This window comes from Homalodisca vitripennis, chromosome 7 (assembly GCF_021130785.1).
Source record: "Homalodisca vitripennis isolate AUS2020 chromosome 7, UT_GWSS_2.1, whole genome shotgun sequence".
Lineage (NCBI taxonomy): Eukaryota > Metazoa > Arthropoda > Insecta > Hemiptera > Cicadellidae > Homalodisca > Homalodisca vitripennis.
This window is the reverse complement of record NC_060213.1, coordinates 27,182,446-27,208,227: the sequence shown is the minus strand read 5'-3', so window position 1 is coordinate 27,208,227 and position 25,782 is coordinate 27,182,446. Positions and strand designations below refer to the sequence as shown.

Below are 25,782 nucleotides of genomic sequence, written 5' to 3'. Positions count from 1 at the left end.
AACTACATATTGTATGTTACAAATAACTTGATACTACTGTATGTAATTCACAGAAGCTTCTCTAAACATTGAGCTTTTGAATATCTAACCGCGTTGTTAGGATGAACTTAGGTTTAGATGGAGGAGGGAGCAAATTACTTTTACAATTAATGATTACAATTAATATTGTTCCAGGCTCAAGCAATACAAATATTTTTAATAAAATCTTGTATGCCCACTCTTAATTTTTACTAAAATGTATTGTTTGAAATTATAAGTTATGCATGTTGAATTTAGCTCCAGTCCACATCGAATCAGCCCTTCCCAACCATAGCTGATTTATGTGTAGAAGACTCGGTTGCTCCACTGCTTTGAAATCGTGTCAGTCAACAACATAGTCAGCTCAATTATGCACCTGGTGAGACAATAAGAATACCTCTTAACCTAGTTTGCACTACTTTTTGTAGTCTGGGAGTCTCTAATGTCGAAATGATGAGGGGGGGGGGTTCGTTTTGGGCGCCTTCGTTGTTCTTCACCGACCATGTTTTATCCCTTCAGACGAACATGACTCCAGATTTCAGGAGTCAAGTCTGCAACAGTATCAGATTTTAGTTGATGCACGTAAGAGGAAGGTGAACTGTAGCTAAATTCAACATTCACGTCAAATCAAACCTTCCCACCATAGTTGCTTTATTATAGTTATATGTTTACATATTAAGAAAAGCCAGCGACAACTTTTTTAAAGTATGAACTCATATTTAATGACAAATGATTCTAAATCTAGTGCGATAAGTGTTTGCACTGTTCAGATATAAATTTTGTTTTTGGTATATCAGGCATATTCATTTTGTTATTGAGTATATCAGGTGTATTCATATGCTCTACACAAAAGCAAGAAACTATACATATTTATAATTTTGTGGAATGTTCACAGCAATAGGAGCGGGGTGCTAAGCTCAACGTATCTCCGATGATTTTCTTTTAAGTATTACTTGAATGCAGAAATAATGAAACATATTATTTTGTTAACCCTTCATCAGTGAAAATAATTAGTAAAAATTACAAAGTAATCAAGATAGAGAACAGAAAAACAGCATGGTACAACACCCGAACTTGCATTTTGCAAATAAAAAAAAGCTTCAGCCGGTCTGAGAGAGGAGAATTATTTTACAAGCAAGGAGCTATATGGCTAGGTTATGTTATTTTATGGATTTAGGTGTAGGTACATGGAATTTTACATCAAAATGTAGTAGTCTGTGTAAAGTGAAGTAACTTCAGTGATCGAGTTAGTGTAAAGAAAGAGAGTGCCTTGAATGTTTTTAACCGAAAGTGAATATTGTTTTCAGTTTTAAACTATTTGTTTCTCATGATATGGTTGTAAAAGTACTTTTTCATTACGGATTTATCTGGATTTAGGACATTTGTTTTGGTCGTTTCATTGTGTTTCATATATTTTGTCAAGAACAAAATATATTATTAATTTATATAACACCAAATAAAATAGAATTAACATCATAATGTCTCTTAGCCAGTTCACCTTTAAAGGTGTTAAACTAACACCATTTGCAACTCAAAGAATTTTAAAAATCAAGCATTTAAGAAGGATGAGTTCTAACATTTATCCAGATGATCAATATACAGAAACACCAAACTATCCCAGGATCTTGGACTTATCTGAAAAGTCATGCTATAAAAGAGAAAGGGATGCAAAGCTTGACAAGATCAAAAAATTAGGCACAGTGGAGGAAAAGTTTTTTGGTATAAATATGCCAAGATTTTATGGGTGGAGCTCGTTAATGTTGAAAGAAGGGAATTTTCCATTCAACTTTTTACCATTTGTGCAACACATCACTAGAACAGACTTCATCAAAGTAGATGAATTTCCTTTTTCAACTAACTTGTCTGAAAATGAAATTAAAAATCTTGTCGACAGAATTAGACCTCAGCTGCAAGACGCTATTTTATTGGAATTGATTAAAAAGAGGCAAGTAAACATTTTGTATTATGTATGCATTTAACAAATATGTTAACCCTTTTAGTGCCGTTGGCATTTCCCCCAAGCCATATGCGTAAAGTGTCAGGCTGTTTTTTGTAATCTTTTAGGAAAAGCTGGGCAGTTGTAAAATAACTATCTAGGCTAATAGATTTTCATAATTTTGTTGTGGCTTTTTTCTAATTAAATGAAGAATATAAGATATATGATTACAAACAAAATGTGCTTTATAAAAATTTCAGATTGTATAAACAAAGTTTTTTACTTTTTTATAAAAAGTTAAGTTGAACCTAATTTGAGTGTGTATGGGGGTAGAGTACGATAAACGGACCTGGCTTTTATATTGATATTGACAAACAATGTTACTTATCATAACTATCGACATAACCAACTGATACTGATCTTGAATGATAATTAAATTGTAAGTGCTTCTTCATATAGTAAGATAGTCGAAATCTTGTGGAGGACCGTGAAATGAAGTTTAAAAAGTGGCATGTCAGCTGACCTGCTTGCAGATCATCTCTGTATTGGTACAGAAAATAGAAGTACGGCTTTGTAGAGAGGATGCTTTCTATAACTGCTTGAAAGTGGTTAGGCCTAATCATTCCTATCCAGGAAAAAACATATAAATAGCATATGTTTGTTTTATTGTTATTTCATTATTATTTATGATTTTTTCCTATTTCCAGTTCTAGTTGCTAGTTTGATTGTTATAGCTGCTCCTTTATTATTTATGAGATCAGTCACTATGTGTATTATATTAATTATTTTTATTTCAAATATGATTGTTATTATGAATACGGATATGTTGATATGATAGATCGACTCGTATTCAATATATGAATATTAAGTATCGATGATTATACCAATCGATATATAAACTGGGTCTGCTTATTGTACTCTAACCATTATTAAAGATATTTCTTTATTCCATGGAAAGGCCATGAAAATTTGAACAAATTTCTTATCATAACATTCTTTACTGACAAAAAACATGTAATGTGACATTTTACTTCAAATTACAAGCTTTTAGGAAAAACATTATTGCCAAAAAAGCTATTCATTTTATTTTAATGATTTATATTAAATAACTTGTTAGAAATAAAATGGAGAATAGCATGCGCAACTATTTTCATATATTTTTAAAATACCAAATAACATTTGTGTATAAAGCAAAATACCCCAATTTGTATAAAATAAAATGTTTGAAGTAAATTTTGTTGTATATATATTGTTTTAGATTTTTTACAGTTATGCCATGATAAAGGTCATGAACCTCTAAATAAAATGCATGTATAATATATTATTCTACAATAAAAAGAAACAGCATAGTATTCATAAACAAAATGCTGCCTGGTACTAACATTTTATAAATTGTACTTATAAAAAAAGTCTCTTGTTTTGTCAGAGTTTAGAAATTACATAGTAGTAGTGCAGTTTTCAAAGTACGTCAAATAAAACATCAAGATAACACAAATCAGTATGATTAGTAATAAATTGTAGAAACAAATAATTACTCTAGGCCTACTTTTTTTATAGATGTCAGCAACTTTGTAAAAACCAAAATAACCCTATTATATTTACACTGAAAACTCATATTTTTTGCTTGGACACAACTCAAATCACTGCATTACTCTTAAGAAGTAGTATGGTAAACCACCGTATAAGTAACTATTTTAGTTTTTATTTACTTAAAATGCTTGGTTACCAGCACATTTAACAACAAGAATGGCCGTTATGCAGCACGATACTCGTCCACTACATAATATGACTGGAAGACAAAATCATCACATAAATACTTTGGTATTATCTGAAGCCCAAATTTTTGGACAAGTTGTCCATATCAGGGACCAAAATAAACTTCATTATATGTTCCTTGTACTTTCTTTGTTTCATAATGAATCAAAAATATTCGATGAGTCATACTTCCTATCACTAAATCACCTCCAAATAGGCAAGCGACCCTTCAAGTAGGCCTAGACACATGAATCGCTCTTTCACTTTGAAATAATTAACTGTTGTTTTTGGTTTCATTGATTGTCGTAATGACTTGTAAATTTTAAAATAAGTTAAATAAAGTTTGTTCTTTTAAATACTGTAATTTATTTTGGTCCGCCATGAGAAAAACTCGTTTAAAAATAGTGGCCTGCGGATAATACCAAAGCACCCAAACGACATGTTTCACAGATCGAAGAGTAAGGAAAACAATGTAAAACTCGTATTTATCTATAGTTTAGAACCTGCTAAGTATAGCTGTCAGGTTATGTGGCCGAAATAACCTTGTACTATATAAAATATTATTGAAATACGAAACATCAAAATGTAGCTGTCATATTCTCATGCCAAATCGCTAAACGTGATTTCATCACGGGAAAGTACCGATCACAAATTCCTCTGACTATTAATGCAGGCTTCTGAAGAAAAACATCCCTCAAGATAATGTCTCAAAGCTAAGCTCAGATCACCTGAGCACCTCAATACCTCTTTGAAGCTGTGAGGTGTGTGGACAATGAACTTTATTATTGCTTGCCACTAAATTTTTATGTTTCTTACTTTCTAAGGATTGTCTGATCCTCATAGTAAAATATGAAAGAAATTGGAATTGATACAATAATTGCTCAGAATTACCAACCAGTTATTTATTTACTTTCAATGGTTTTTGTTTACACCAATAGTGAGTGGGTTTCTTACTGCAATAGTGCAGTAAAAGAATAGTGAAAAATTGTTTTAAATAGCTAAAAGATTATTCAATGAAATACAATATAGCTAATTAATGTTTCAGACTAATTTGAAATCGATCTCTTTATTGCCACTAGTCATTTATTGAAATAGGCTAAAACAACATTATTAAGGCAGAATCATAAATGCTTCAGTAAGTAGCCTACCTACCCTATAACAAGGTTTTACAACATTTGCTCATATTGCAGAGAAGGAGGTAGATCATCATAATTAATTTGCGTTTGTGATTCTAAACATTCACCAGTAGTCTTACTATATAAAGGATTATTTATAACCCAATAAATGTTTACAAGCCTTACTTCGTAAGTGAAAAGAAGGCTACTTAAAAAATGTAAAGAGTAATAATACTAGCCCATTCCATTTGTGGGCCCTTTTATTCTCTTGTACTTCCATTCATTTTCGGCAAAAATGTCTAACTAAATAAAATAATATTATGAACTTATTTCTACTTTTAACTTACATGTTTTGCTTCTACATCAGAATGCCCTGGAAGTTAGGCATTATCATGAGCACAAAATACTCGGAAAACAAAAGTACTAAATGTATAAATTGATTTTATACCGTGGAATCAAAAATTCAAAAAAGTTTCAAGTTGGGACATACATGGCATTCAGATTACTTCATTTTACCTACAATACATTACATTTAAAATTCTGCACACTTCCATGTATCTTACTAGCCTACATTTATATGAAGTAAAAATCCATAAGATTGATGTGTTCTATATTCCCGTATATTGACTGTAAAAGGAAGATTGTGATGGAGTAAATGGAATCATGTTAGCAAACTTAATCCAGAATGCTTCATATCTTTATGAACTAAAATCGGTACTTTGGGATTATACCGACCACACCCAGACATGAATCGTTATTTGACATTTTGCTTCTACTGATTACTAGATTAGCGTAGAACAATATTTTGTCAATATAAAACAGGAATTGTCTTATCGCAAATCCCTCCCCATCCTCAGACAGAGGTCAAAGTCGAGCGGTCTAGTAGATAACGTGATTGCAGAGTCTCGCCGCCCGTTCAGCTGGAGCGTCGCTTTGTTGTACTTCCGTGTTTTACCCCTACATTTCTCCAAACACAAAAATTCAACAAAAAATAACATTACCAAACAAAAACTAAACTCTTTACTGAAAAAAACACAGAAAATTTATTTTTATTCTTGATCACACTCCGCCACCCAAAATGCAAGTGCCTCCGGCCATCAGCGCGGGCTTCGGCAGTACCTTTATGATGGTGCTGCCGAAGCCCGCGCTGATGTCAACAAAAGAAAAACATCCCTCGAGATAGTACCTATCAGTAAAATTTCAAATTCTAGAGGGGTTGATCAGAAATATAAAATGAATTGTAATGGAAAGGCAATTATGTACCGTGCAAAAACTTAGATAATCATGTGATGGGATTCTCGAGAAAGATAAGATAACAGCGACAACAATACCGATCACAATACCTGGAAATGCTTGTTGTTTGATGGAATGTTAGTTCTGTTACTCAACTACATAGTTTTATAACGTTCTAAGTTCATTGAAAAAAGTTTAAGCGTTGGGAGCATATAACGGAATCTGACCCCATTAACAATTGATAATCGTTGTAAGTTTGTAATTTTGTAATTAAAGAGTTGTTTTTTTCGTTCTATCATGTTTGTTTCTATAAATTTATATTTTTGTGTTCTTCATACTGGTGTGGTCGGTATAATCCCAAAGTACCCTAAAATCACCTAAGCTTGTTCTATGTACAGACATCGACATATAGTGGACGGAAGAGCTGACATGATGGGGGAAGGCGAGCTGGCCGATGAAGTGACCAAAGGAGTTGTTGAACAAGTAAATAGAATCCTGTCAGCAAACTTAGCCCAGCATGCTCCTCACCTCTATGAAGCCGAGGTAAGCTATTATAAAGTTTCATAATCAAGTGTAGCCTATAGTTAAAAGTAATTGTACAAAATAGACACCCTATATTTTTGTTGTGTGTAAAAACAAAGGTTTTAGAGATTATTCAACACTTAAGAGATGGTTGTAGTAAAAAAAACCTTGAATCTTTACCCATAACAAATTTTAAACTTCATGCAACTTTACACTCAAGATGTATAGTTGTCGTTTTAGAGATGTCTCATTTTAAATCATTTATATACATCAGATGTCTCATTTTAAATCATTTATTATATACATTTCCAAACGCTTGTTTCAGTTTTTTAATAATATTTTTGTTTAAAATCATAAAATATTTTGTACTTTACGGTTTAAATATTTAAAAAGTAACCACTTTACAAAAAAACTAAAAAAGCGTTTGGTTGTATACTAATTATATATTTAAAATAAGGCATTGATAAAAATAGAATAAAAAATAAGAGACTAAAGTTGGATTTGGTTTAACATTGTTTTGCGGGGGAAAAACTCAAGTTCACTTAGTAAAACTGGCTCTTAACACATTCGCTGCGGCAAAAAGCATAATTAGGGTTACCGGATGCTGAAAATTTGTATGTAGAAAAAACTTACCTTTTACAGTGGAAAGGCATGATTGAAGGTCTAAATGACGTTTCCGGCCGAATTTCCTGGAACTGTGACGTCACAATTTTCGGCCTCTACTGGGGCTGGCCGCATATTGTGCTGGTCCCGTATTGTCGAAAGTTGTTACGAGCGCTCTGCTGATGATATCACTTACTTGTTTCATTGAAAGTACATATACACTGAATGACCATGCCTCAAATAATCCTTCAAAAGGTGTAGTACAACCTTCTCCGTATGCCCTACACCACCTACGGTAGTATCTTATTTGTCCATGTACATGAGGATTTATTCTAAGATTAATCTAAGAATAAATCCCTGATGCTCTGTCAAAGTGTACAATTTGACATCAAACTTGTGCCTTTTGCCCTTGATGTACTGACGGAAGTGTAATCACCTCTCCACAGTACCATAACCTCATCGAGAGATAACTCTTTTTAAGGGTAGTTCATTTCTCATTTTGTCGTTGAAGTAACATACAACGAACTGAATTTTTTCTATGGAGTTTTTTTTCCGAGGTCAAGAGCAATGTCATTTGTTTTGCAAAAATCCAAACAACGCATAATGGACAAGAACCTGTCCCTCGACATAAAATTACTAAAACACTTGAAATTGAATAATCTGTTTTCCGATAGTCCTGGATTCGATTCATTTTTATTGTGCCTGTGAGCAATAAAACGCCTAAAAATGTCTTCAGCTCGGGTATAGTGATGTCTTTCCACGCATTTATTCTTGATTTCGGTGTCAAGGTTGGTTTACTGTATACACAATTGAATGCATAAGCATTTGTAAATTTGCAAATATTTTCTAGGAAAACATTGTCACGTAGGAGTGTGAAAAATCTATTGGGGAACCAACCCCCGGGACTGATACTAACAAAGATTCGGTTCTGATGAATTCAATAGGCCTCATACCTGTTGTTGTAATACTCCAAGTTGGAACCTCAATAACAGTAGCCTCGTCGTCACTTTCAGAACAAGCAGATGAATTGTCTGAGGAAGAGTCATCAACAACTCTTTGTATGATATCCACAGAACCATCACTGTCGTAGTTTTGTTCATTTCTGGAGTGAAAGTTAGTCTGACCAGAGGTACCTGGCACTGCAGGATACATTAAAAAAAAAAAAAACACACACAAATAATGTAGGGAAAGAATTACACAGTTGATATACACAGAAACAACACACTGAACACTCAAAAATTACAACGGGCTCCTATTGAAAAAGAACCGTAATGGGTAAAAGCGTTGCGTTGGTCATAACCTAAAATGCGGCAGAGATTCAACAGTCTACAACGAATGGGTGAATTACACTGAGGCTTTATGTGTAGAGCGGCAAGGCGGCCCCATTTGGGGACATCCGTACTAAGCGCGCAGGTCCGACGTCCCCATGTGGGGCCGGCCACACTGAATGTGTTAATATTCTTCAAGTACCATATTACTCATATGATCGAATTATCACTTTATAAAAAATACAACAGGAACTATCTTTTTTTAAATTGCTGCAACCTTTTTTGTTGACACTGAACGTATTGGTACAGGAGAAGACTTTTATTAATAGAAAGTTTCAATGGATTTGAAAGTAATAAAATAATAAAACATGCATTGTGTTTGTTGTCTGGTCAATGACAGTAAGTCTTTCATTAATTTTTTCAAAGTTTGTACATTTGCAAATTGCCATTCATTGTTCATGGTGTGGTACTTGCAGCATTTGAGTATAAAGTGATTGCTGGATGACGATTTATATGTAGTGGGCTGATTTTCTTCATTAATATTTCCATGATGAGTTTTAATATTTCTGTCTTGATTCATATTAATTGTGGTTGCTGTTGTCGTGAGGTGATATTGAAAGTAAACTTTTTTAAGTTCACATTGGCCATATGTTTTAACTGAATAGGTACAAGGATTAAAATATGATTACCCCAAACTATGAAGTTTAGGTTGATCGGGTAAAATACTCAATATTACATAAAATATCCTGTCATTATTATTTGGTATATTGATGTATTAATGTCACAGATAGATTTTGAGCCACGGATAGAAGCATTTTGGCGGGTGGGTGGATTCCATCCTGACCAGCAGACGTACGACGAGCGGAAAAAAGACAAGGAAGATCATGAGAAGGAATTGAAGACAAATCGGTTCGCCAAGAGAAAGATCAAGGAAGAACCGGACGACCTTGTGGGACATTTTATTCAGTACATCGGTCAGCCGATACTCCAGCTGAGGAGCTCCCGGCCATTGAGGCCACTGGAACCTCGATTGTCTTCGACGTCCACAACCGCCATCGAGGAAGGTGTGACATCAGTGAAGCCCCATCTCACACCTGACCTGTCCCAAGTGCCTGTCCTCAGGTATGATCCTGGCTTCTACGGGCTCGAGAAGATCAGAAGGCATGGGACTAACATACCAGGTGCATAATTATGATTAAATTTGCAATTTTATTTAATGAGTACAGAATCGTCTTCTTACTTAGACAGCTTAAGGAAACATGTTGACTTAATTTGTAAATGAATCAACCGTTTAATACTAAATTTTTAACTCATACATTAAGAATTAAGTAAACAGAAAACAATATATACAATAAACCTGCTTATCCACATTGAATCCTCAAAATATTGACATTGCGCCATGTTATATTAGCGAGCTGCTTAATAGAGCTAATATCGCACTACGCAAGCTTAGGTCGACATTTATGACAAACGACTTTACATCAATAATGATCGTATTTAGCAATGAATTTTATACAGTAATAAACCAGATGCCACTATTGATTTATCCACATGCTGTCTCTTTTTTTCCTTAATGGTGTGGTGGACTACAAATGATTTTATCTATGCATATCATCAACATGAATCCTGCTTATGGTAGTTCTTTGTCTTTTGTTGCACTGTAAATATCGTACTCACGATTGGTGCTACGCAGTTGTTCTGCGCATTCAAGATCAACGTTTCCTCCCATGCTATACGGAAAACAAAACTTAGTTGTTTCAACTTCATTTTGATGTTTAAACTGTTCAGTTATCTTGAATAGTTTTTTAAGTAACAGCCGTTCACTTTCCTTATGGGTGCACTCAAAGTGGACACTTTCCAAGAACTGAAATATCTAAGTCCGTAAGTGAAACTATTGATGGTCAGGAACCCTTTACGATTGGAACAAATGCTTCTGGTTATGCAATTGGGACCACATTTCATAATGCAATTGTCCTGTTGGAATTTTTTCCAAAATCTTGAATCAAAGTGAACTAAGGCATTCTGCTGTGGAGACAGAGGCATGTGCTAAGGTGGATGTTATACGTAAATGGAGACAACTTTTCAAAGAACAATTCTTCACGGTTGTAATCATTAAAAAAGCATGTAATAAAAATCACTTAAAACTTACGAATAAAGGTGTGTGAAAACAGTTTCTCTTACTATACATAGTTAAAAACCAGTATTATTTGGATATTCCTTTCATAAAACTTTAAAAGCTTGTCAAGTTGTAAAACTTTACAAGACGACTTGTTATGCAGGATTCTGGCCGGGTGACCCGAATGAGTTTGGCCTGTTGTCATTCCACAGCCGAGGCCATCTGCTGGGACGTCCACCAAGCTTTGGAGCCGAGGATGTGAGCCACACCATCACTGCACAGGCTATGCTGGCAGGCTACTCCTGGCTGCTCGGCCAGGCCAGCTATCAAGGTGAGTGTAGGTCTTTATAGACATTAACATCACTATCAAGTTTTGTATTTGTTCAATTGATGAGTTTAATTATTTTTCAGTATGTTCCAACAGATGTTTTTCTTTACTTTTCCTCAGGGGAAGAGACCTTTATCCCCGCACTTAATCCTACAAGGACCTTTGTGCCTCCCTAACTTGTATTTATATCAAAATCTGAGACTTTTACAGAAGCCAATCAGATTTGAAGGCTCCTGTTCTCTGATATCCTTGGGGCTGAGGAGATACGCCATAGAAATCTTTTCCGAATTGTAGATATGGCAGGGCAATTTAACCATATGTGTTCTGCTGATTCGATTCTTCTGCTTCTCCGCAGAGTCTGCATTCATCAGTCTGGCTAAGACCCACCTTCATAAGGCTGTTATACCAGGAAAAAGAGACAATTTGATAGGAACCAATTAGTTTGAATCGCATCAGTAGAGGACTGGACAAGCTAATTTTCAAAAGTTATGTTTGTAAGAAAAACTTTCAGAAAATAAAAATTGTAATTTCTCAAAAGCTGGTAATATTAAGATTATTGTTCTTTTATATAAATATGATAAAAGAACAATAATTGTTTTGTTTTCAACACAGATATTCTGAAAAATGTTAAATACATTTTTAGTTTTAGTTAGTGCTGGATGCGTCATTGCAAATGGTTGTGTGGTACATGTACATTATTCAGAAATTAGAGTTTTCGCCGTCATGATAAAATTTTAGGAGATATTGAACATTTGATACTAAATTTGACCCTCAAATTATTTATAAAACGGAACACAGCTTGTCAAAAATCAAACATGAATATTTAAATATGGAAAACTGTACTTTCAGAATATTCTCATACTACAATTTCTGGAGGAGGTGTAGTAATTCTTTAGTAGGGAATACCCTAGTGTTCCCCCATCGGGTGAATGATTGCTTAATTTTTAAGGTAAATTCATTTTATAGGTACCACTTGTGGTACGCTGAAAAACATTTATAAAACATATTGAAAAAAACTATTACAGTTTTTTGCCATTATTGTTGAAAAATTCAACGGCAAATAAAGTCCAGAAATAAGCTGTTGTCGTGAACATGTTAAAGCACATTGTGCGCTCAATGGGTTCTTCTTTCTATGGGGCAGCCTATTGCCATGCACTTAAGCCTCCAGGACCTTTTGCGCACCCCGGAAGCACACCATGAGGTCTACCAGTCTATGATTTCAGCAGTTCCACAAACTGCCAAAAACAACCTATCAGGTCCTCCGGGGGAAATTCACCACCCTTGTTCAAACTACCAAAGATGGCATACCGCTCCCTTGCTATTGCAGAACAATCAAAGAGCAAGTGTTGGGCAGTTTCATCCTGCTCTTGACACGCTATGCATTTCCTTATTGCATTTTTATTGTATGCCTGTCTTAGTGGTTTTTAGTTGTCACAAAATCTAATTATATTCTTTTGACTGAGCTGGAAGGACTATTTTATACTACACCAACTAAAAAATTTAATTTTTGGTTAGGTCGAAGTGTTTCTTCAAAGTTTATAAAATTATTTAGCTTATACTTATTTCAAATTTATATACTTACACCTCAAAGGGATCTGAAAATAAAGGGCTTATAATTGATAGAAACAAAAGAAGTGATTTTATTGCATTTTTGATGGAACGTAGTTGCTAAGTATGAGTTACGTTACAGGTTTCACAACATTCCAGGACATAACGTACCCTCTGACAACAACCACTGTGGTGACCGATGGCCGGATTTTCTCCTTCTTTGCCAGCCAACTCAACACTCTCCTGTTCCACGAAGAGTTCATCGATGAGAACCCTAAAGTCAATGTCTGCTATGGGACGCCCACCCGGGAGTTGTTCCAGAAAATCGAAGGGGATGAGATCATTGGTAAATATGTACAAGTGATGTCTCATCGCACATTCTTCAATGCAATAGATTTATTCACTAAATGTTGCTTGCTACACTGTGGCTATTGTTGCAGATTTCTTAGTACTAAAGTCGATTGGACTTTAGTACTAAGAAATCTATACTATTATTATTATAAGATGTTCCTAATAAGTAACACTGCACCATCAGTAAACAGGCTTATCATTGCAAAACACAAAGTCCACCACTGCTGTATGATATACATTAATCTAGTTTGAATATTTTCATTTCTGATCACTTTCCACTTTTCTTCTATCAGAATGACCACCATAGACGTCAGCCAATGGAGTAATACTACATGGTACAGTTGTTATCACTATGGTAACAAAACCGAGTAGTGATCTGAAACCCTTTAGTTATTGAAATTCTAATGTCTTTATTGTAATAATGTTGAAAATTTCAATTTAACACATGGAAAAGTCAGAATATTCAATTGATAGGGCATGGTAAAAAACTGGTTACAGTGGAAAATGGGTTGGTTAAGGTTAAGGTGTAAATAATGCCTTTATGCTTATGGTTAGAATGGTAAAACCAACGAACTATACTACTGGAACGCGCGCTGGGCTACAGAACCGGGCCGAAATCCGGGGTTGCGTCTGACGTTTGCAGGCGCTCGGAGTGGGCAAGAACACGCTCCGCGTACAAGCAGGCTATGCAGTTTTGCTTTCGCGGCATTTTAAATCGCCCTGTAGCCTCTAATATGATTAAATTTTACAACATAATTTTCTAACATCTGTTGTTACACAGCGTTTTTTCTTAAGCATTTGAGGTGTATGTTAAATTACTATAAACAATAACCTGTAATCGTTATCAAATTACCGTAGGCTACGACAGTAACTAACACAACAGGAACCAGATATAGTCTAGGTAAAATAGTAGGCTACATGTTTTCTTATTACTTGTGGTATATTTCAATTCATGTCACAAACAATTCACAAACATGATAAACTTAGTCTAAGTGTTGGAAAACAAAATCATTTTATTAAGTTTTTGTCTTATGCCCAAGTTAGATTTCTTCGTCACATGCAAGGTTTTTTGTTTTGCAATGTGATGAGATATTATTTTCAAAAACAATTGAGTTACAGATTTTATTAACAATAATTCATGGCTTCCAGTAAATTCATCGTTACTTAAATGTCCTTTGAATACACTACCTGTTAAATGGTTACAAACTCTCATTGTTAAATTTACAGTAGTCAAATTAGTCTCAGATAGCTTGAGCAAATAGGCATATTTAACAACCTTTAATACATCCTCACTTGATCTGATTAATTTGCCCTTAGATTTAAAATCAGTAAGGCGTGTATATGTTCTAAGATCAGAATCATTAGCATGGAGTACATAACAACAATCTTTACATTTGATTTGTTTCTCCATTCGTCTAACAATGACTCCACAGATATAATACAAGATTTCATCCTTAAAACTAGAGTCATCATAATTTTCCATTACACATATGGCGCTCTCAATTTCACTCTCGTCATCTATGTCATCTACAACACATAAACCATGGCCTAACTCAAGAAGGCCTAAGTGTGAGTTGGGGTCAAACTCAAGACAGTTGGAATTTTCAGATGCCCTGACACTGTTCCTAAACATTAGTTGCCTTACTGCCCAAGTAAACTGTTTTGTATTAGGATTGTCATTATTCCCACCCCTACTTCTAATACAGGAGAAAAATAATTCCAGGTGGTCTTGACTAAATTTGTATGACAACAAGTATTTAAAATCCTCTAAAACTAACAATCTGTCTCTTAAAATACAAAAACTCTTAATATTACTTAGAAAACCTAAAGCGAACGTCTTCCTTGCATGATTTAAAATTGATTGTCCTCCAATTTTAAGTTTTGACAAATAGTTGTCTGCTTTTTTAAGCATTAAATCATCATTTGCTTTGCTTTCTAGTTTCATCGGGCCCTTGTAGCCTCTTCCAAATGGATCCCTACTGTTCATAAAATCGAAAAGATTGTCAACTATTCTTAAAAATTCTACAGTTGCTAGACAATCTGAATCTGAGAACTGTGGATGTTCTTTAATGTTCAAATATTGTAAAGCGTCTGCTACGCTGGAACTAATAGTCTGTGCAGCTACCTTTACATTCATTTTTCTATTTTTGTAGAAAACATGTTTGTCTGATAATTTGTTACACATTTTCAGACCTAGCTTGTTCTGTAAATTATTAAGATCCTCTATATACTTAAAACAAATTCTCCCTGACTCGGAGTCTATAACCTTTATGTCCGCTAGTGCATTTCTTGCTAGTTTTAACATGTGTGGAGGATCCAAAATGGCACAAATATCGTAATTCATAGTATCGAGTTTGAAAAATGGCGCTTCAGGGAACTTACAACCTAAATGTTTCAATGCGCTAAGATTCGTGCTGGTTCCGTCAAAGGTCACGCTCTGTACATTAACGCCCACTTCACTTAGTTTAACTATAGCCACTTTAATTAGCTGCGACAGAAAAACTGATGAAGTTTTATTTACATAAAAATACCCTACGATACATTTAAAGTGGCCTCTCAAAGAAACAATTTGAAATACTAAAGCTTCTGTAGCAATCTCCTCGTTGTTGTTGTCTATTTTGAATCCTCCAACATCTACATATCCTACATTTTTCCCTAGTTGCTCGTCATAAACTATCTGCTTTCTAATGCTCATGGAATCGAATACCAAACTTACATTTCTTAGGTGCTCCTGTTCCTTAACATTATGTCTTAAATACATGAATACCTCCTCCAAAAACCCTGGACAACAATTAAATTTTGAAATCCATTTTCTTAATGTGGCAGGATGTGGTAAAATTAAATTTGAAGCCCGCAAGTATCTATAAGCTTTTGGTGAATAAAAATATAGTGTTAAGGCAAACTCCTTAACACTTTCTGTGAAAGTATGTTTGTTTTTTACTTTTTCCTTTGTTTTTCAGGCTACTCAACAATAACTCGAAAGGCAACCCTGTAAAGTTGTTTTCTACAATTTCGATTAACGAATCTGGTGCTTTAAATTTGTTTTTCAAATTTGAAATCAATTCTTTCATTGACCTTAATTTACAGTCCCTTCTTTTTAATTTTTGCTTTAGAGCTTTAACCTTCCGGCGCAATAGCACTTTTCTGGGAGATAGAGATGTGGATGGTGATGCAGTTTTCCGCTTATCCTAGAATCATTAGCATTGAATTAATTACAACAATTAAAATTATTGTAATTATCATTCGTGAATTTATTAAAATTATTAACCCAAACTTATTAAAAAAAACATTTGTATAAGAACCCCACTCCAATTCATGAGACATTTTTATCTGAAGTGTTGCAGCCTTTACTCCATCTCGAAGTACAGTTGTACGCAGCACAACTCTTTACCATTGTTAAAAAGCATCTCGAATATAAAACAAATTTGTAACTCTTAAACACCTATTAAAACGATTAAAATAATAATTGACTTTAAAACGATTAAAAATAACAATTGACCTTCTCGTAGCAGACGTTGAGACAGACTGAAGTAAAGTATGTCCAATGATGAGTTCGTGTTGTGACATGAAAAGTTCATGTTGTGACATGTAAAAGCGGGTTACCTGTGTAGTCGATTAGTGCGGTTGAGTTCTTGCCCACTCCGAGCGCCTGCAAGTCTATGGATACTCCCGCAGCACACGGCTGTGTGTGCCCGGAAAACATAGTACAGGGCTTATGGACAGCGCGCGTTCCAGTAGTATAGTTCGTTGGGTAAAACAGTCGATAGACATATGGTTACAGTAGTGAAGCAGGTGTGTAGACTTATGGTTACAGTGTTAAGGGGACTGTTACCCAAAAAATAAATAAAATAATATTTTTTTTTTTTATTTTTCTTTGGAATATACTGATTTCATTGCAGTAATTTGTTTTTTCCTATGATTACTATAAGTTGGTAAAAAAAAAATATTATTGAAACCCTTGCATGTCATTTTTCGACACTAACTGAACATCAGACATGTTCCACTTAGCTAACACTTTCATATATTTCATTGTTTTGCTGTATTTAACTTTTTATGTTGGCTATACTGTCTAGCATCTTTATTTCAGGTTACTATTATTGTTAATACTGTCAAAAGAGGATGGGAAAGCGGCTTTTAAAATTAAAATCTGTCTCGGGTAAAGTAAAACTTGAGGATGGTAAGTCAAGTCAAGTCAAGTCAAAAATCTTTATTAACAATTTCTTCAAGAAATTTAATAGAGTCACAGAATTTACAATCTTGTTTACAAATAAAGTTAAAGGATTTAACAATAAGTCAAAAATTGGTTTATTTATTAATTGTGTGCAGTTCTTCCTAGGTGGTCCTGTAGTTCCTGCAGCGGTCAATATATTCATTGAGGGTATAGATGGTTTCTTCAAGCAGCCAGTTTCGCAGTCTTCTTTTCAGAGTGTTGTCTCCTCTCTTGATTTCAAAAGGAAGCAAGTTGAAGAGCTTTGCGCCGGCATATGATAGTTTTCTTCGTAAAGAGTTCCATCCTGTGTAGTGGGAGGATGTAATCCTGTGCGTTTCTAGTTGCATGCCCTCGAAAGTCTCCAAGCTTCTTCAAGTTTTTCTTTGTGGCGTGAAGAATTACCTCCAGAATATAGATAGCTGTTACTGTCAGGATTCCGCGATCCTTGAACACCTGTCTGCAGCTTTCATGCGGCAATAGACCCACCATAGTCCTTAGGGCACGCTTTTGCAGGACAAGAACTTTTTGAATATTTGTACTAGATGTACTGCTCCACAGTACCACACCATATCGTAGGTGACTCTCAAACAGAGCATGGTAAGCGGTGGTCATAGCTTCATCTGTACTGGTGGCCTTTACCCTTTTCAGAACAAATGTTGCCGTGCTTAGTTTTTGGCACAAGTAGTCAACATGCAGAGTCCATGAAAGACAGCTATCCAGAATCATTCCCAGGTGTTTTAGTGAGTCAGTCATTATTATATTAGGAGGTCCTGATACCCTATCTTTTAGTCGTCCCAGGTTCATCTGCTTTGTTTTTGTTTCATTGAACACAAGGTCGTTCTTTTCACAATAGTCTTGTGCCATACTTAGAGATATGTATGCATTTATTTCCAGTTCTTCTGCAGACCTGCTGGTAGTGAGTAAGGCCATGTCATCAGCATACATGATGGGATAGCAGTAAGCTTCTAAGTACTTTGGCAAGTCTGAAACAAATAAGATGAATAGAACGGGTCCCAGGACGGATCCCTGGGGCACGCCCCGTGATACACCCCTAGGTTCTGAAGCCACTCTCCTCACTGACCCTTCAATAACATGTTTGATTTCAACAATATGTCTTCTGTTACACAAATAGCTTGTGAACCATTTGAGAGTTGTTCCCCATATTCCCAGAGAATCAAGCTTCTTCAGTATTAGGCTGTGGTCAAGACAATCGAAAGCCTTGCTTAAGTCTAGAAAGGTACTAACAACAGAGTTTCCAGACTCAAAGCTATCGATAACAAACTCAATCAGGTCAACAAGCCCAGTTGTAGTGGATTTTCCAGAGATGAAGCCGTGTTGTCTCTCTGGTAGGAGCTTGTTAAACTCAAGATGTTCAATTAGTCTTATTAGCACAACTTTTTTGATGACTTTAGATACTGTTGGGATAAGTGATATGGGTCTAAAATTGGTTATTTCATCTCTTTGACCTTGTTTATGCAGAGGAGTAAGGGATTAGGTGGGCAGGGTAGGCTAAGTGAGCCTAATATTCAAAAACTGCAGACCTATTATGGCCTGGCCATAAGGCGAAATGTGCAGAGTGTTGAAGAGATGAGAAAGGCAATATGGGCAGTGTACTTTCACACGATGTCATCAAATGATAAACCTACTCATCAGCTATGCCCTAAAGACAATGAGACATGGTGTAAATATAACCTGAGTTTACTGACCAATGAAATGTATGACCATGATAAACATTTTCACATCCCTGAGTGTGTTATGAGTTTTATAAAACCCATATTCAAAGACCTTTCAGAAACCAAACTGTTGGAGCGATGTTTGAAAGGGAAAACTCAAAACCAAAATGAGTCATTGAATAGTGTCATTTAGTCCCTAATACCAAAAAGAACTTTTGTAACTCTGCCTACCCTTAAATTTGGTGTTTACTCTGCAGTTTGTAGCTTTAATGACGGCTTTTCTAGTAAATTACAAGTTTTGGAAGCATTAAACCTACGTCCAGGGAAAAATTTTGCAAAAGCGATGCAGCGCCTAGAAATAGTGCGAGTGAAGGAAGCGGACAAGAAAGTTCAAGAACTAGAAAAGAAAATAAGGAACAAGAGAGCTTTGAAAAGAAAACGCCTTGAAGACATGTTTACACAAAGTGAAGACCCAGATAATCCATCCTACAGCTCAGGAAACTACTAGGCTATTGTAGTTAAAAACATTTTCTTCGATTCCCGTAAGTTGGTTTTTTTCTATTTAGATGCAAGTTTTCTCAGCCATTTATGAACTTAGACCTCTCAAATTTTTACCACTTGTACTTTGTACTATAATCTAGGTCCTGACCAAAGGGATTTACAAAATAAAAAGTATTATCTTAGAAATAAAATATATTTTGTGATTTTTTAGTTTTAAAAAGGTGAATTTTTTAAAATTAGTTTTTTAATACTAAAATATGATAAATTGTAGTTTTGGTTGGTCACGAACTATAAAAAGGTGTGCTTTAAAAGACAAAAAAAAATCAAAGCTCTATCATGACTCATTATTTTAGAAACCTGCATTAAGTTTATATGGACTAAGATAGGCGGTAACAGTCCCCTTAAAACATTTGATAGGCATATGATTACAGTTGTGGAGCAGGTTTGTAGACATGGTTGCAGTGGTAAAACAGTTGATAGACATGGTTACAATGGTGGAGCAGGTTTGTAGACATATGGTTACAGTGGTGAGACAGTTGATAGACATGGTTATAGTGGTGGAGCAGGTTTGTAGACATGGCTACAGTGGTAAAACAGTTGATAGACATGGTTACAGTGGTGGAGCAGGTTTGTAGACATATGGTCACAGTGGTGAGACAAACAGTTCAAGACTGATACCAATTGTCTGCTGACAGGCTGGGATGACAGAGCACTACGGCAGTTGGTGGAGGCTTACCTGAACTCTCCGATGGAGAGGGAAGGTGTAGACATGAAGCCCTTCCTAGACAAGGACGCGCCCTATGTGAAGGACATCAGTCAAGAAGAGAGGAGGGTCTGGTTACATGACCAGTTCCGCTACCTGTCCAGTAACCGCCCCCGGCACCGACTTGACCCTGAGATATACGACTGGGAGTATATATACAAGGTAAATAGAGAATACTTGAAACTGTCATAATCATATTTTATTGAACAATGTAAATATTTGACCTTTTACACAAGTTAGAACTCTTTACCAACTTTTTCAAGCATTATTCCCGAACCAAAAACAATTCAAAATATCATATTCAAACATTACAAAACTCCATAATTATCAAAACAGCCACCATTTGGTTTTTCCTACTTTAAAATTTTGTACGAAAAAAACAAATCTTACAAGGGATATTATCTTGACATTCAGACAGTGTGTTATTTTTATCAACTGTTTAGAGCAGCTAAATTTTAAAACAGATTAAAACTTTTAAGATAATATTTTGATTTATTTTTGGACCAGGTGCCTGAAAAGGGGTTATTAGAGAGTTCTGGGACAGCTTGAATATATTGTTACTATCTAAATGAACAACCTTAACCCTTTGCACGCCATAAGCGAGTTACTTCGCATGCATAAAAGTCCGTACAGCGCCCATAGCGAGTTATATCGCGAACTACATTTTACAACATTAGATAGTTTAATAGTTGTCGAATTTGCCGCTAGATGGCAGAGAAAGTCACTTTTGCTGCCTAGTGCCATTAGCCAACGTGCCAACTGAACGTTTGAGGAGTATCGATCGGTAACAGCTGTTTCTTTCTATTCATGTTTGTTTCCCGTACTTCTCGAAACGCCCAAAGCGATTATACTCGCCGCCATTTCGTGAAGTTCTATCTCTAGTGTTCCTGCTCACTGACAGGTTGTTTTTACAGTTTTATTAGTTTATATTACGTTTAGTGCTTGTGAACTATTACTATAGTAATAACTATTATTTATTATTTTAACGTAACTTGTGAATATATTGCCATAATTATGGCTAACGCAGACGATCCGGACTTTGACGATTTCGTTCTTGGGGTTATGAACGTTTTCAAGTGTAGTTGACGAAGTCGAGGATGTTGAGCAACAGGACATTATTTTGCATAATTTGAATGAAAGTGAATCTGACTCTGAAGATGACACTCAAGCATCAACCTCAAATAGGCCTACAAGAAATTTTCCCTGGACTGAGGTAACTAATTATGATCCAGGTCCTAGCCATTCAATACCAATTTACAGTGTAAATCATGGACCTAACTTGCCTATTTCTTTTGATTCCAATTCAAAACCAATTGAATATTTTGATCTATTTTTCAACGACGAAATAATTGATTATATTGTATTTGAAACTAATATAAATGCAAACAAAAAAATCAGCACAAATATTTCACCTAACTCAAGACTGAAAAGATGGAATGACATAACCAGCATGTGATTTGAAAGCTTTCCTAGGCGTAATCATAAATATGGGCCTGATTCCAATGACCTCCATTGAAGAATACTTTAGTACTAAATGGGAATCACGTATGAAGTTTTTTAGTGATATCTTTTCCAAAAACGAATTTCTCAACATTTTTTGGCAAATTCACTTTAATCACGATCGAGGTGGTGTGAAACCAATAGGCTTCCTCATACAACCTCTAATTGATCATATGAGCAAGATGTGTAAATTATTTTACACTCCGAGTAGTGCAGTCGCTGTGGACGAGAGCACCATCTCGTTCAAAGGTACAGTAAGCTTTCGGGTTTACAATCCTCAAAAACCAACCAAATTTGGAATGAAAGTATTTGTGTTATCTGATTGTTCAAACGGCTACATATATGATTTTATCCCTTATTTTGGAAAGCGGGAACTTATACCAAACTCGACTCTTCTAAAAACTACACAGATAGTAAAATCTCTTTGTGAGTCAGTAATTTTGAAAGATCCAGCTCATCCTGTAACTGGCTTACATGTTTATACCGACAGGTATTATACTAGCCCAGAACTAGCCAGGGAGCTACTAAAATCAAATTGTTTTCTTACAGGCACTGTTATGCCAACTAGAGTAGGCATGCCTCCAAATCTAAAAACGAAATTAAAAAAAATTAAAAAGGGTGATATTATATTACAGGAAATAATAATATATTAGTTGTTTCTTGGCGAGACAAAAGAGTAGTTCACTTGCTGAGCACCAATAATAAAGGCAGCAAGACAGACATGATTGATGTACCCAGTAAGTGGCTGAACAAACCTCCAACAGCCAAACCAAATGTAGTTTTAGACTACACCAGGCATATGGGAGCAGTGGAGCGGAGTGACCACTTTATTTCATCCTATAATTTTTTGAGATGGTCACGAAAGTGGTACAGAAAAACATTTTTTTGGCTGTTGGAGGTAGGAATTGTAAAAGAAGGGCTCAAGAAAAGAAACTGTGTACTCGTGCAAGACATGTACAGACAATCCAGCGTTACACCCAGAAGTTTAAAAAACAGAAAACAGTTTGTAAGATATCTTTTTACTGTTTTCCAAAATGTGTATTTATTTACTTATCACACATCATATCTACTTCATGTACCGGTATACGTTTGTAAAAATTATACAGTTTTATCAAAATAACATTTCATTCATTTCATACCTACTGGTCCTTAAAATAGAAAAATATCTATATTTCGTTTTAAAAAATGCCCATAAAAGCATTTCATGGTTTTTTATTCTTTAAATCAATTACTTAAACAAATATAAAAATGGCTTTACAGTTTTCAAAAGATTTAAATATTCAGTAATTTGGCGCTAGGGCAAAACATATAGGTAATTACTTGGCGTGCAAAGGGTTAAAACTGTCATAACCGATACAAGCTGGACGATTTACATGGAATTAATGACCAACTGTCAGTTTGCATTTACTTCAATACAATTAGCCAAAATACTAACAGATGATTTGTTATCATTTGCTGTAATATTTTATAAGCTTAATATTACTTATATTACATATTACTATACTTTAAACAATTTTTCTTGTCATCAGCTTTTTTTACTGTTTTCCATCTGTAGGCGACATAAAAATATAAATCATTGTGAGAGGTGTCTTTATAGTTTTCAAAATTTAATAAGGTTAATTTTAATTTGTCTAATTAACTTTTTTCCTATTAATACATTGATAATGTGTTTAAGGTTATATGGGAGCCTGTCGGGATTTTTTCTGTGCAAGTAATAAAAACTGAGTGCAATAAAAAGATAAGCAAGCATTAAAAATCCCTCTTGAGAGAATGATTTCTTCCCAATCATTGAATTATAATGATGATGAGAATGATGGGATATTGGTTTCTACCTCTTGGGTGGTTTGGCATACTCTGTAGGATTTGCTTTATTATCTTGGTTGAGTAGAGCTCAGGATGTCTTCGAGGACAGCAGGCAAGGCTTGTAGGTGTCTTGACAGGTGATTTGGAAGGCAACGTTTAATTGAAAGCCTCATCTCTGGCAGAGCAGTCCTTTGACCATTCCAGCAGTGGACAGTATGACATCATGGAAAATGGTGTCATGAGAGAGCCGATGTCCATCTGAACTAAGATGTCATACTTTGGATCCGAGTTAGTGAAGCGCAATGCAAAATTTGTGAAATTTATATTTGACCATTGCACTTTGTATCAGTACCATTGACTTTCTCCGTATTCTCTTTGATAAGATCCTGGCACAAGCAAGTAGCCCATGATGACGGACAGAGTATGGCTTAAAAGGGGATCGGCATCTCCTTTTTTTTTAAAAAAAAACTCTAGGATTGCTTTCTGTATTGGAATTTTTAAGCACATCTGATAATGTAAGCACTTTTCGTCTACAGTCCACTGACTCACTAACCTGTACCAATTCCACCTTTTCTATCGTATTTCCCAACTAGCTCACTCAGGTGTTAGTCTCCCCTCTTTCCAAGTTGATGTGACTGAGATAGTGTCCATTATCCCTTCTCACGATCTTGACAGAAGGTGGTCTCTATCTCTTTACCTTACTCATCCGGAATATTATGGCACTCCTTCTAGAACTAAGTGCAATGAGGGATATCCTCATATTCTACTCCTAAGTGAACAAAAAAGACAATAATTTTATTATGAATTGTGGCTTTATATATACAATTATCAGACCAACATCTAAGTCAACCTTCTTTTGAAGTGAGGTCATTTTGACTGCCAGTAATTAGAAAAAACTAACTAGAAAGTCTACAGATATTAAAATTATTGATATGCGTCTCATTAAAGTTTGGACACAGTGTAATCTTTAGAGCCATTTAAATGGTAGGAATAACCAGTAGGTTGGAGGACTATCCACTCTTGCCTACCCCAACGGATGCCATTTAGTTTTTTTATCGGCTTTTACATGAGGCTTCCTGTTCAATTCTTGATTTGGAACCGGATATCAGGTACATTTTATGTAATTTTTGGTTCACAAAATTGATTTTTGTGCGTTCATCACGTGTTGGAATTTTCACATTTTGCATGTTTAACTTTGTTTTAATTTTCACAAGAACAGTGCAGATACCAACACTTTAAACTGTCATGTTTCTGTAATTGTTTTTGACAAATTAATATAATCATGTTATTGAAATGTCCGAAAACCTGCTGTATTTTCAAATCATCCATTGTCAATTATAAGGTTAAAAAAATATTCCTATTATTTCTCCCAGTTACCCAATATAGCCAATTCTAGTTTGTGAAACAGATGGTAAGCTTTACCATATGAATGAAATAAATGTGCTCAATTTTTTGATGAATTATACAAAATTCAGAATTATGATGTATCCCCGTTCCAGCAATGGCTTCATTTAGTACAGGTACAGACAGAAGTGGTTATTTATCTCTTTGTAGGTGTCAAAATCCGTAAAATACATTAAGTTTGTTAAGGCTTTGATAAGTTATTTTTTATTTGTTACAGTAAAACCTTTTTTCTGACAGTATTATGTAAAACGTGTGTGATAGTTTGTACCAAACAATTTTTTAAAGTTTTTTATTGCAAAAATGGTGTGCTGATAAAACCATAACATTTGAGTGCATTTTGTGCATTTGACTGCAGTGTTGCCAATACACAAAACAAAGGTCTCTTAAAAATAACCATTTAGTTTGTGTTTCAAGAGATTTTATTTAAATTTTCATAAATTATCTCTGATGAATACGGTCTTAAAAAAGTTTTGCATAAAATATAAATTTGGTTTGTTTTGCTCTGAATTTACAATATATCCACAAAACGTCCATAAGGAATCTAACCTTAAGAGTATATATCTATAAACTGTCTTAAGTGAGTATATTCACACTCGTCTGTGAAGTGTTACAATCTCCATCTCCTCAAAAATAAACTTCAATTCCGTTCCATTGATGGACTACTATCAAATTACTATTCTATTTATTTCCAAAATTCTAGATTTGTGAATTTATTTTGTTGAAACACTAGGAGTGAATGATTTTAAATATTTTTCTGTGTCCTTCTGTCTTATGTAGGATGAACATTATGAAATAAAATAATATTACGAATTATTAATTTTCAATTTCAAGATAATGCTGAATGCATACAAAATGTATTAATCATACAAAACAGTTTCAATTCATTTTCAAACATAGTTTAATAATTATTTTATTTTCAGATAAAATTCCAAACAAGGCCCATGGATCCTAAGAGGAGATTTTTTGAACTTGGAGAAGATCCTTTTAAGAGACGCTTGGATGATCGAGCAAACTGTTATATTCCAAAGAAACTTCGAGACCCAGAAAACCCAAAGAAGAAGTTTAAGGATATGTTTTGGCCCGATTGTTAGTATATGTTTGAAGTTTTGTTATTAATAAAAGTACTTCATTTTAA

General features: G+C 34.8%; 1 protein-coding gene across 1 annotated transcript; it reads left to right on the top strand.

Moving 5' to 3' along the window:
• The first annotated feature begins 1,183 nt into the window (after nucleotides 1-1,183).
• Nucleotides 1,184-25,782, top strand: LOC124365750 (28S ribosomal protein S30, mitochondrial-like). Its single transcript, XM_046821743.1, has 7 exons — nucleotides 1,184-1,963; nucleotides 6,456-6,600; nucleotides 9,238-9,631; nucleotides 10,730-10,897; nucleotides 12,585-12,788; nucleotides 19,873-20,102; nucleotides 25,568-25,782. Exons 1-7 carry the CDS (start codon nucleotides 1,497-1,499, stop codon nucleotides 25,736-25,738), a joined length of 1,779 nt encoding a protein of 592 aa, XP_046677699.1. The 5' UTR covers nucleotides 1,184-1,496; the 3' UTR covers nucleotides 25,739-25,782.

Coding starts and splice junctions, on each gene's coding strand:
- LOC124365750 (XM_046821743.1), top strand. CDS start 1,497: ATGTCTCTTAGCCAGTTCACCTTTAAAGGTGTTAAACTAACACCATTT. Junction 1,964..6,455: donor TTGGAATTGATTAAAAAGAG/GCAAGTAAACAT, acceptor TTCTATGTACAG/ACATCGACATATAGTGGACG. Junction 12,789..19,872: donor CGAAGGGGATGAGATCATTG/GTAAATATGTAC, acceptor GTCTGCTGACAG/GCTGGGATGACAGAGCACTA.